This window comes from Ranitomeya imitator, chromosome 2 (assembly GCF_032444005.1).
Source record: "Ranitomeya imitator isolate aRanImi1 chromosome 2, aRanImi1.pri, whole genome shotgun sequence".
NCBI lineage: Eukaryota > Metazoa > Chordata > Amphibia > Anura > Dendrobatidae > Ranitomeya > Ranitomeya imitator.
Genome location: NC_091283.1, coordinates 264,167,962 through 264,180,253, shown reverse-complemented (window position 1 = coordinate 264,180,253; position 12,292 = coordinate 264,167,962). Strand labels below are relative to the sequence as shown.

The window sequence follows — 12,292 nt, the reverse complement described above, 5'->3', positions numbered from 1 at the left end:
AATGTTACAGGGTATATACACTAGATTCCTTGATAGGGAGTTGATCCAGGGAACTAGTCTGATTGCCGTATGTGGAGTCGGGAAGGAATTTTTTCCCCCGATGTGGAGCTTACTCTTTGCCACATGGGTTTTTTTTGCCTTCCTCTGGATCAACATGTTAGGGCATGTTAGGTTAGGCTATGGGTTGAACTAGATGGACATATAGTCTTCCTTCAACCATAATAACTATGTAACTATGTAACTATGTAACTAAAGATGTGGAGCGTATATCTGCAACTCCAGAGAATCCAACAAGACTGAGAAAACACTGACACAGTCTAAGCTGGACAAGAGTAAAACAAATGAATAGCACAGAGGGAACCCAAAAGCAGAATTCACAACAGTATGTGTCACATAGATGGCTTGTCGCTGTGATGTAGCCCAGAGTATTTCTTTATTGCACATAACCATGTATATGTATATGTGTTTCAGGACCTGTGGTGATGTCAGACCACATGTCTAATTATGTGATGGGTTCCTGGGTGTGGTTAGCTCTATATAAATCAGGCTAATGCTTTACACAGCAGATATGTGTGGAGGTGAAACCCTCCTGAGTGTGTTAAGGCTCCGGGACTGAGCCTGAAGGACTGGACACTTGTTTTCTTTCCTGAGCCAAAGGCTATTTGTTTTCTGTTATTTTTGCCATATGGTTTATGAAGCAATAAACCCTGTGAACTTTTAAAGGAACATGCCTCCTGAGTGTCACCCGTCGTACCTGAGTGAGTGAAATCCCTACAACATCCATAGATGAATTCCCAGAGGGGTGTCATTTCCAAAATGGAGTCACTTCAGGGGGGATTCTGTTGTTCTGGCACATAAAGACTCTCCAAAGAGCCATAACAGCAGAATCCCCCCTGAAGTGACCCTATTTTGGAAATGACACCCCTCTGGGAATTGGAAATGACACCCCTCTGGGAATTGGAAATGACACCCATCTGGGAATTCATCTATGGGTGTAGTGACCATTTACCTATCTACCCATTTTCCAATTTAAAATCTGGGGTTAAAAACATTTTAGTGGTAAAAATGTAATTATTTTTTCTTCACTGCCCAATGGTATAATTTTCTATGGAACAGCTGTGGTGTCAGTATGCTCACTGCACCACTAGAAGAATTCATTCAGGGAAGTATTTTGTAAAATGCAGTCACTTTTGGGGGCTTATGCTGTTCTGGCACCTCAGGGGCTCTGACAATGTGACAGGTCACCCACAAACAATTCCAGCAAAATCTGCTCTCCAATATGGCGCTCCTTCCCTTCTGAGCTCTGCCATGCACCCAAACAGTGGTATACCTTCACATATTGGGTGTCAGCATACTCATGACAAATTACACATTAACTTTGGGAGTCCAATTTCTCCTACCTTTTGAAAAAAAAAATTGAGGGTGAAAAGATCATTTTTTTTTGTGGAAAAAGTATGAATTTTTACTTTCACGGCTCTACGTAATTAACTTCTGTGAAGCACTTGGGGGTTCAAAGAGCCTACCACACATCTAGATAAGTTCATTGGGGGGTCTAGTTTCCAAAATGGGGTCACTTTTGGGGGGTTTCCACTAGACACATCCGGGGCTCTGACAATGTGACATGTGACTCACAAACAATTCCAGCAAAATCTGCTCTCCAATATGGCGCTTCTTCCTTTCCAAGCTCTGCCATGTGCCCAAACAGTAGTATTCCCCCACATATGGGGTATCGGCGTGCTCAGGAGAAATTGTACAACAAATTGTATGGAACAATTTCTCCTTTTACCCTTATGAAAATGTGAAAAATATGGAGCTAAAAAGATTTGTGAAAAATGTTATTTCCATGGCTCTACGTTATAAAATTCTGTGAAGCACCTGTTGGTTCAAGGTGCTCAATACACATCCAGATAAGTTTCCTAAGGGGTCTAGTTTCCAAAATGGTGTCACTTGTGGGGTGTTTACACTGTTTAGGCACATCAGGGGCTCTCCAAACGTGACATGGAAACCGCTAATTATTGCAACATATTTTACATTCAAAAAGCTTTCGAGCCCTGCCGTGCACCCAAACACTGGTTTACCTCCACATATGGGGTATCGGCATGCTCAGGAGAAATTGCAAACCAAAATGTATAGCCCATTTTCTCCTGTTACCCTTGTGAAAGTAAAAAAAAATAGGTCTAAAGTTTAATTTTTGTGAAAAAATAGAAAATGCTTAGTTTTTCCTTCCAAATTCCATTCAATTCTGTGAAGCACCTGAAGGGTTAATAAAATTCTTGAATGTGTTTTTGAGCACCTTGAGGGGTGCAGTTTTTAGAATGGTGTCACTTTTGGGTATTTTCTGTCAGATTGACCGCTCAAACACTTCAAATGTAACATGGTCCTTAAAAAAATGGTTTTATAAATTTTGTTGTAAAATTGCTGGTCAACTTTAAGGCTATGTTCACACGTTCAGGATTTCTTGCAGAAATTTCCTGAGAAAAACCTGAAATATTCTGCAAGAAATCTGCATGCGTTTTTGCGCGTTTTTGGTGCGTTTTTTCCGGACATCTCCCAATGCATTATATAGTGGGTAATCCGCAAAAAATCCGCAAAATTAATGAACATGCTGCGTTTTTTACCACGATGTGCACAAAAATTGCGGAATTCATTCTAAATGATGGGATGCATAATGTATGCTTTTTTTTGCAGTTTTATAGCGTTTTTATAGCGAAAAAAACACGAAAAATCAGCAACGTGTGCACACAGCCTAAACCCTTATAACTTCCTAACAAAAAAAAAATTGCTTCCAAAATTGCGCTGAAGGAAAGTAGACATGTGGGAAATGTTATTTATTAACTTTTTTGTATGATATGACTCTGATTTAAGAGCATAAAAATTTAAATAATTGCAAAAGTTTCAAAATTTTTTCCAAATTTCCATTTTTTTTAACAAATGAACACAAGTCATATCAGAGAAATTTTACCACCATCATAAAGTACAATATGTCACAAGAATACAATCTCAGAATGACCAGGATTCATTGAAGCACTAGAGTTATGACCTCATAAAGTGACTCTGGTCAGAATTGAAAAAATTGGCCCAATCATGAAGGCAAAAAACAGGCGCTGGTGCGAAAGGGTTAATATTTTGCTGCACAACCTTTTGAGGCAATCACTGCAAACGATTCCTGTAACTGTCAATGAGACTTCTGCACATCTCGACTGGTATTTTGGCCGATCCTCAAGAGTAAACTGCTCCAGTTGTCTCGTGTCTGAAGGTTGCCTTTTCCAGGCGGCATGCTTCAGCTCTTTCCAAAGATGCTCAATAGGATTTAGGTCAGGGCTCATAGAAGGCCACTTCAGAATAGTCCACTGTTTCCCGCTTAGGCTACTTTCACACTAGCATTGGATTCGGCCCGTGGCATTGCGTCGAGATTCCGACGCTAGCGTTTGATGCGCCACACAACGGGTGCAGCGGATGCATTTCTCCGGCGCATCCGCTGCCCCATTGTGAGGTGCGGGGAGGTGGGGGCGGAGTTCCGGCTGCGCATGCGCGGTCGGAAAAAGCGGTCTGTCGGCAGCAAAAAACGTTACATTTAACGTTTTTTGCTCCCGGCGGTCCGCCACAACACGCCGCAACTGTCGCATGACGGTTGCGAAGTGTGTCAATACGTCGCAATGCATCGGTAATGTTACTCTATGGGGCAAAAACGCATCCTGCAAACAACTTTGCAGGATGCGTTTTTTCCCCTAAACGACACATTGCGACGTATTGAAAACAACGCAAGTGTGAAAGTAGCCTTAGCCATTCTACGGTTTTTAGCTGGGTGTTTTGGGTCATTATCCTGTTACAAGATCCATGATTATCCTGTTACAAGATCCATGACCTGCAACCGAGACCAAGCTTTCTGACACTGGGAAGCACATTTCTCTCTAGAATCCCTTGATAGTCTTGAGATTTCATTGTATCCTGCACAGATTCTAGACACCATATGCCAGATGAAGCAAAGCAGCCCCAGAACATAACAGAGCCTCCTCCATGTTTGACAGTAGGGACAGTGTCCTTTTCTTGACAGGCTTCATTTTTCTGTCTGTGAACACAGAGCTGATGTGCATTGCCAAAAAGTCCCATTTTTGTCTCATCTGTCCATAGGACATTCTCCCAGAAGTTTTGTGGCTTGTCATCATGTAGTTTGTGAAATTCCAGTCTGGCTTTTTTATCAACAATGTTGTCCTCCTTGGTCGTCTCCCATGAAGTCCACTTTGGCTCAATCAAGGACAGGACAGTGCGATCTAACACTGATGCTCTAGAGCTTGAAGTTCACCTTTATTCTGTTTAGAAGTTTTTCTGGTCTGTTTTGTTATCATTTGTATTATCCGTCTCTTTGATTAGTCATCAATTTTCCACCTGCAGCCACATCCGGGGACATTGGCTACAGTCCCATGGATCTTACATTTCTGACTAATATGTGCAACTGTAGTCACAGGAACATCAAGCTGCTTGGAGATGGTCTTATAACTTTTACCTTTAACATGTTTGTCTATTATTTTCTTTCTAATCTCCTGAGACAACTCTTTCCTTCGCTTCCTCTGGTCCATGTTGAGTGTGATACACATCATGTCACCACACATCTGTATCTGTAGCCCTATATACAGGCCACGCACTGATTCCAAGATTGTAGACACCTGTGATGCTAGTTAGTGGACACACCTTGAAATAACGTGTCCCTTTTGTCACATTATTTTCAGGGGTACCATCATTTCTGTCCAGGCCTATTTCTTGAGTTTTATTTTTTTTTAATTCTGTGGAAACATGGTTGAAAAGCAAAGTCTGACTTTCATTTGTTCATTTTCATAGATCTTTTATGTCTGATAACTTTTGTCAGATTTAAGTTATTTCTGTGACCATTGTGGGTTTTTCTGTCATTAAACAAGGGGTGCCAACAATTTTGACCACATATGTATAGATTATAGCCCTCAGTGAATTAATTTATAAAATAGAATTACTTTATGGGGATTTTGACTATTCTGGTTTTCTGTCATTTATTCATATTAGGGCTTCTGCATAAGGTGTGTCCAATCTCATCTGGGATCTGTTCCTGCTGTCCAGCTGGAGTAATCTGCTCTCTACTTCAGCCAATTGGAAAGTACCACACCCTACTAATCCTCAAAGCACATGGCCGGAATCTGCCAGAAACAGCGTTGTCCTACTAAGGTTCAGTCCTCTGTGCTCAGCTTGTGGCTTGTGTATTTGTTTACTGCTGTGACCGTGGCCCGTTTACTGAATACTCTTGTGTCTTCTGATTCTGTCCTTCCGGTTCTGATCCAGCTACCTGACTATTCTAATAACACAGAAGAGCAGGTAACACCATGGTCCAAGCCGAGGGGTTCCAGTGTAAGTCCAGATCCATGTAATGGTGATAAAGAGCGATGAGCAAGGCAATCCTTGGGATATGGAAAGCAGAGAAGATAGTGCCAAGCATGTTCATGGTGGAGATCTTTTGAGCTGCCAGTTGACTATGAACTGTGCTCCCAATACATTGTGTCTGCAAACTATTCCAGCTAGATCTGCATTCAAACACCTAAATGGCGCTCCTTCCCTTCTGAACACGGCCATGTGCCCAGAGAGTAGTGTACAATCGTATGTAGGGTATACACCATGTTCCAAATTGTTATGCAAACTGGATTTAAGTGTCCTAAAGATATAATTGTTTTTCAAATAAACTCATGGATTGTATTATACGTCAGGGCTTAATGGATCACTGAAATCAATCTTAAACGCATGTGATAATTAGTTTTCCAGGTTATTCTAATTAAAGGAAAACTACTTAAAAATGATGTTCCACATTATTAAGCAGGCCACAGTTTTCAAGTAACATGGGAAAGAAAAAGGATCTCTCTGCTGCCGAAAAGCATCAAATAGTGCAATGCCTTGGTCAAGGGATGAAAACATTAGATATTTCCTGAAAACTTAAGCGTGATCAACATACTGTGAAGAGATTTGTGGATGAATCTGAGCACAGACATGTTCGTGCTGATAAAGGCATAATGAGGAAGGTTTCTGCCAGGCAGGTTCATCGGATTAACCCTTGTCAGGCTGCATAATTTTACAACCTTAACAGGCTGCATAGGTACAATTGTACCTTCACATATACCTCCACTGTGGGAAGACTTTACTTGGTTTCAGAAACTAAAGTTCATTCAGCTACAAATGTTATGCTGATATCTATTGTTCAGTGTTGTTACTGGTCACTTATGTTGCTGTCAATTAAGTTAATTCAAACTGGGAGTGGCTTCTACTTGTCTTCCTGCCTCCCTCCTCTCATTAGCCATTTTGCTGTTCATCTCATTGCTGTGAGCACACATTTCTAGGCTTGTGAAGTCTTCAATTTCTTGGAAACGAAGGTAGGAAAGTCTCACAGCATCTAACAGCCAGTTATACCTTTATTCTCATTATGTGGGGACAGAACAGTCAAATTGTCTTTCAGCCTGGACTTGGCTTACATATATTTTGTATGAAACTTATCACTATAGGTATAATTTTTATACGAAAAATGGATAATAATTAGTATCTACATATTGTTTTACGATGTTTTATTTATATTCAGCACAAAATACGAAGCCAAAATTCATCTAGCAAGTCATCATGAGTGATGGTAATGCTGGATCTAGTTTCCGCCATAATCCAAGAAAACGTGTTTGCAGGTTAGTATAATTTTGTGAAAAGCCAATAATGTAGTATTTCGGAAAATTATTTATTTTACATTTTTTCATATTTACAGATTTACGTCTGACGAAATAATGCGAATGCTAGAAGAATCTGATTCTGAGCATGAGGATGAACCATATGTTCCATCTGATGATGAAAACTATGTACCACAAGTGGATGTTACTGAAGAAGATTCAGACATTGAACAAGAAATGGTCATAGAGCATGAAAATGAATACGAATCAGACGAAAGTGTTGAGGATGATTCTGTGCCTCAAAGTGCAGGCGACATTTGGACTGCTAAGGATGAAACTCAATGGTGCAGTAATCCACTGCCAAATGCACAAACAAAATCTCGTAATGTCCTACGACAAAGAGGTGGCCCTGCAGCAATCAGCAACCTATATACAGCAAAAGAGCTATTCAAGTCCATCATGACTCCCGAGATGTGTGACATCATATTACGGGAAACGAATCGAAAGGCCAAGAGAGTTTGTGATGCTTACAACAACGAACTGGTACAACGTTTTCCTGATTCTTCCAAACGGCCACCACAAAAAACATTCAAGCAATTTACTGAAACTGAACTTCATGCATTTTTGGGCATACTGATTGCTGCTGGTGTGCACAGAGCCAACAAAGAGAATCTGGAGGAAATGTGGAATGTTGCTGCTCTGCCTCTTATACGTGCAGCCATGTCTCGTGACCGCTTCAAGATGATACTCAGATTTATCAGGTTTGACAACGAAAATACACGTGCAGAACGTGTGCAAACAGATAAAGCTGCACCAATACGGGACATCTGGACAATGCTGAACAGTAATCTGGAGAGAGCCTACAAGCCATATCATTGTATCACCGTCGACGAGCAATTATTTCCATTTAGAGGTCATACTAAATTTACCCAGTATATACCTTCAAAACCAGCTAAATATGGCATAAAGATTTTCTGGGCTTGTGACTCATCAAATGCCTACCCTTTACAAGGTCAGCTCTACACTGGGAAACCAACTGATGGTCCTCGACAAGTAAACATTGGAGAACGAACAGTATTGGACCTAGTGAGCTCGTATAAAGGCTCTGGAAGAAATGTCACCACCGATAACTTCTTTACAACCATGGAACTAGCTAAGGTATTGAACTCCTGGAACATGACACTAGTTGGTACAGTGAGAAAAAACAAAAGGTTCCTACCTAAAAACATGCAGCCTGCCAAAGAAAGGCCTGTATACTCGACAAATTTTGCCTACAATCATGATGCAACAGTCTGTTCATATGTACCAAAGAAGAACAAATCAGTCGTGCTTCTATCATCTATGCACATGACGGGAGAAGTTGAAGAGACACTAGCAGCCAAGCCAGAGATAATAAAATACTACAACATAACAAAAGGTGGCGTTGATGTTATGGATAAAATGTTGGGAGAGTACACTGTGAAACGACGAACATCACGTTGGACTTTGGCATTTTTCTACAATATGATTGATGTCAGTGGGTTAGCATCCTACATCATCTACAGAGAACACAATCCAAGCTTCAGGGCAAAGGATCAACGAAGAAAGTTCCTGAAAGATCTCGCAAATCAGCTGTGTATGATTGCAATTGAAGATCGTAGTACAAACAAAATGATAATGAGAAACCATTTTCTTCGAGGTGCAGTAGAAATGGTGCTTGGACGATGCATTGTGGTAGCATCGCAGCCAGCAGCTGGCCCCAAAATACCTCATGGTAGTCGTGGACCCTCCCCTGTTGTTGGTAGTTGCTATGTCTGCAGAGACCTGAGGCGAAAACAACGCAAGACTAGAAAGTCTTGTGTGGTTTGTGTGAAACCCATTTGCGATGAACACTCTGTAGCAAAGCCAACATGCATTACTTGCAAAGAAAATCAATAAAAAAAAGTTTCTTACATTTTCTTTTATAATGTAAATGAACAGTTTTTTACTTGTTTATAATAGTTAAATAGCATTATCATTAAAAAAATTTATGCTTTTTCCCTTGCATTATCTTCATTCAAAATATATGAGGTACATTTGTACCTATGCAGCTTGTTATGGATGCAAAAAGATCTCGACCCCTTATCTCGGAAGCGGGTGGAGATATTTTATTGAAATTTGGCCAATATATTCTGGACCAAAAATGTAGAGATGTCACGAAATTTCAGCCCTCTACGTCTTTTCAAAAAAAAGTTATTGCAATTTTAAAACGGAATAGTTACAATTGTACCTATTCAGCCGGATAAGGGTTAAGAGCGCAGCTGCTAAAAAGCAATTACAAACCAGCAAACAGATATTGAAAGCTACTGGTGCCTCTGGAGTCCCTCAAACCTCAAGTTGTAGGATCCTTCAAAGGCTTGCTTTGGTTCTTAAATCTACTTTTCAGCCACCCCTAAACAGTGTTCACAAGCAAAAACGATTGCCGTGGGCCCAGACATACATGAAGACTAATTTTCAAACAGTCTTGTTTACTGATGAGTGTTGAGCAACCATGGATGGTCCAGATGTATGGAGTAGTGCATGGTTGGTGGATGGCCACCATGTCCTAACAAGGCTGCAATGTCAGCAAGGAGGTGGAGGAGTCATGTTTTGGGCTGGAATCATGGGGAAACAGCTAGTAGGGCCTTTTAAGGTTCCTGAAGGTGTGAAAATGACCTCTGCAAAGTATATAGAGTTTCTGACTGACAACTTTCTTCCATGGTATAAATAGCAGAAATGTGCCTTCAGGAGCAAAATCATCTTCATGTATGACAATACACCATCTCATGCTGCAAAGAATACCTCTGAGTCATTGGCTGCTATGGGCATAAAAGGAGATAAACTCATGGTGTGGCCACCATCTTCCCCTGACCTCAACCCTATAGAGAACCTTTGGAGTATCATGAAGCAAAAGATCTGTGAGGGTGGGAGGCAGTTCACATCAAAACAGCAGCTCTTGGAGGATATTCTGACTTCATGCAAAGAAATACAAGCAGAAACGCTCACAAGTTCAATGGATGCAAGAATTGTGAAGGTGATATCAAAGAAGGGTTCCCATGTTACCATGTAGCTTTGCCTGTTAGGAGGTTTTGGAGTTAAATAGCTTTTTTTGTTCAGTGAATGTGACCTCCTAATGCTGCAAATTCCACAAATGAGCATTTTCAGGTCTTTAAAACATCAAATGTTTAGAAACTCTACTGTGCATAATAATCTGGAACAGTGCGTTTTTGAGTTTTTATTTATTTTGGAGATTATACTATTATCATTGGGAGGTTTCTTCAATAAAATTCGATGTATAATCTAATGGGTGATGACTTTTATTAGACTGACTGTCATTTGCACCGACCATTTAAGAAAATCTGAGAAAAATGTCATTTGCATAATAATTTGGAATATGGTGTAGTGAGAATTTGGAAAATAATTTGTAAGATCCATTTGTTTTCTATTATCCTTTGTGAATAATTCCAAAGTTATCACCACATAAAGTGACACACGTCAGATTGTAAAAATGGGGCCTGATTAAGAACACAAAACTGGCTGCGGGAAGAGGATAAATCAGAGGATTCTGGACACTAATGTAATCAAAAACCGACTATAGACAACAACATCTACTGAAATGCTCAAACTGAACAGTCTCCATGGGGGGGCAGGTCAGTGAGGGATCTGCGACCTGACATAAGCCAATACAGATGAATATGTAATCAGAGCACCACATAAAGCCCAGTCCACAGCCATGTCCAATGCCCCGCTCCAGAGCACCACATAAAGCACCGCCCACAGCCCTGCCCCAGAGCACCACATAAAGCACTGCCCACAGGCCACCCACAGCCCCGCCCCAGAGCACCACATAAAGCCCCGCCCACAACCCTGTCCCAGAGCACAAGAATCTCGTTAACTGAAAACTACAAACACAGAATAAACAGTAAACCAGAGTTGCATTCATTTATGGTGGACCATTGGAGTCCTGACCAGAAGATTAGATGAAATACTATTGCTCCCCATTTCAGGAGAGATTGTGCAGTAATCTGAATTTCTTAGGATCAAAAACAATATAATTTATGAGGTGGAGTGAATCCATGAAACTAGGGCTGGAGCCAACACATCTCCTGCAGGCGGGAATAAATGTATATTACAGCCATCAGCCTATATTACAGCTCAGAGATATATCATGGCACCGGTGTGATGGGTTTATGTACATTATCACAATCCTCCTGGAAGTTAGTCGGTTTTATTACAAATTGAAAAGTCAGGATAAAGGGAAACTCTGTTATTGTCCAGAAATTCACACTTGGCCTCACTGCACATTTAATGTTGTCGATCATAAAAGTGAAGTTTGGCCAGAAAGACTGGACCTGGTCTTGTAGGGACCATATGATCACATTCAGCAGCACAGAAGGGAGAGAAGGGAGATTCCTCCGATAAGATCTCAGGGTTCTAGGAAGCCAACAGCATCATTACCCTCCGCTTTCTCTTACAGGCCCATCATCATATTTTTCTTCAAGTGATTTTCTATCTTGTCAGCACATTCTACGTACGCTGTCATTTGGCTTTGTAGTTCACAGATCTGGGCAGGTAACAGCATCTCCTAAACCCAGGGGGTAGGTGGATCTACCAGGTTGTAAGTTCTATGGAAAAGGGCTTTCAATGCCCAAAGTCATTTGAACAGTTTTGGGTGGAGGAGAATGTTGTGGTCTAGAGGCAAAATGGTGATCATGTTAATACGGCCGGACGACACCACCGATAAAGCAGCCACAGCCGGTGACTGAGAAGAATCTGTGACTTCTCTGCATTTAGTGGTTAGTACTCACCTGGGTAGTCATATGTAGGAATCTCCTCTTTACATCGCTCATCACCCCTCATATATGTCTCTGTAGTATTAATATGGGTCAGATCTTCACCCTGAAAAAAATATTGTAAAAGTCACCGACAGATGGAGAAGTCACATCTATGATCAGCTCTAATCCTGCCATCTCCACCGTTCTCATTACACAAATATAAAACATATAATACTGGTGGATAAAACAAGACTGAGCACAAGACCTTCACCGGCGTCTACACATCATATGGGAGATCTCCTGACACCTTCTCTCCATCTACCTGATGATCCTGAGGAGCACTGGGATCTTCTTGGTTACAGTCCTGTGGAGGAAGAGGATGGGGACATCTCTCTGGTGTTGTCCTCTTACTGGATCGATCTGGAGGAAACACATACAGGGAGTGAATTCATTCTTTACATACAGATAATTATAGGCCGTGTGTATTTAGTCCTGTCTATTACCAGGAGATGTGAGGGGCTGGGGAACCTCCATTATGGCGTTCTTGTACAGATCTCTGTGTCCTTCTAAATATTCCCACTCCTCCATGGAGAAATAGACAGCGACATCCTGGCACCTTATAGGAACCTGACACATACAATGATACCATCATCCCCCGATCCCTTCATAGTGTTACTGTATAATGTCCCAGCATTCCCAGCAGTGTCACCTCTCCAGTCAGCAGCTCAATCATCTTGTAGATGAGTTCTAGGATCTTCTGGTCATTGATGTCCTCATGGATCAGGGGGTGAGGTGGAGGCCCCGTGATTGGGCTCAGGGGTCTTCCCCATCCCTCAGACACAGGGTCCTGACAGCGAT

At 41.3% G+C, this 12,292-nt stretch overlaps 1 protein-coding gene across 1 annotated transcript in view; it reads right to left on the bottom strand.

Moving 5' to 3' along the window:
* Window positions 1-11,812, bottom strand: part of LOC138667373 (oocyte zinc finger protein XlCOF6-like) — a 28,109-nt gene extending 16,297 nt beyond the window's left edge. The window contains exons 1-2 of the mRNA XM_069755600.1: window positions 11,757-11,812; window positions 11,468-11,558 (exon numbers count right to left, since the gene is read on the bottom strand). Of these exons, the coding sequence (XP_069611701.1) occupies window positions 11,468-11,519 (52 nt within the window). The 5' untranslated portion in view covers window positions 11,520-11,558; window positions 11,757-11,812. The remainder of the gene's footprint in view (window positions 1-11,467; window positions 11,559-11,756) is intronic.
* Window positions 11,813-12,292: the final 480 nt, after the last annotated feature.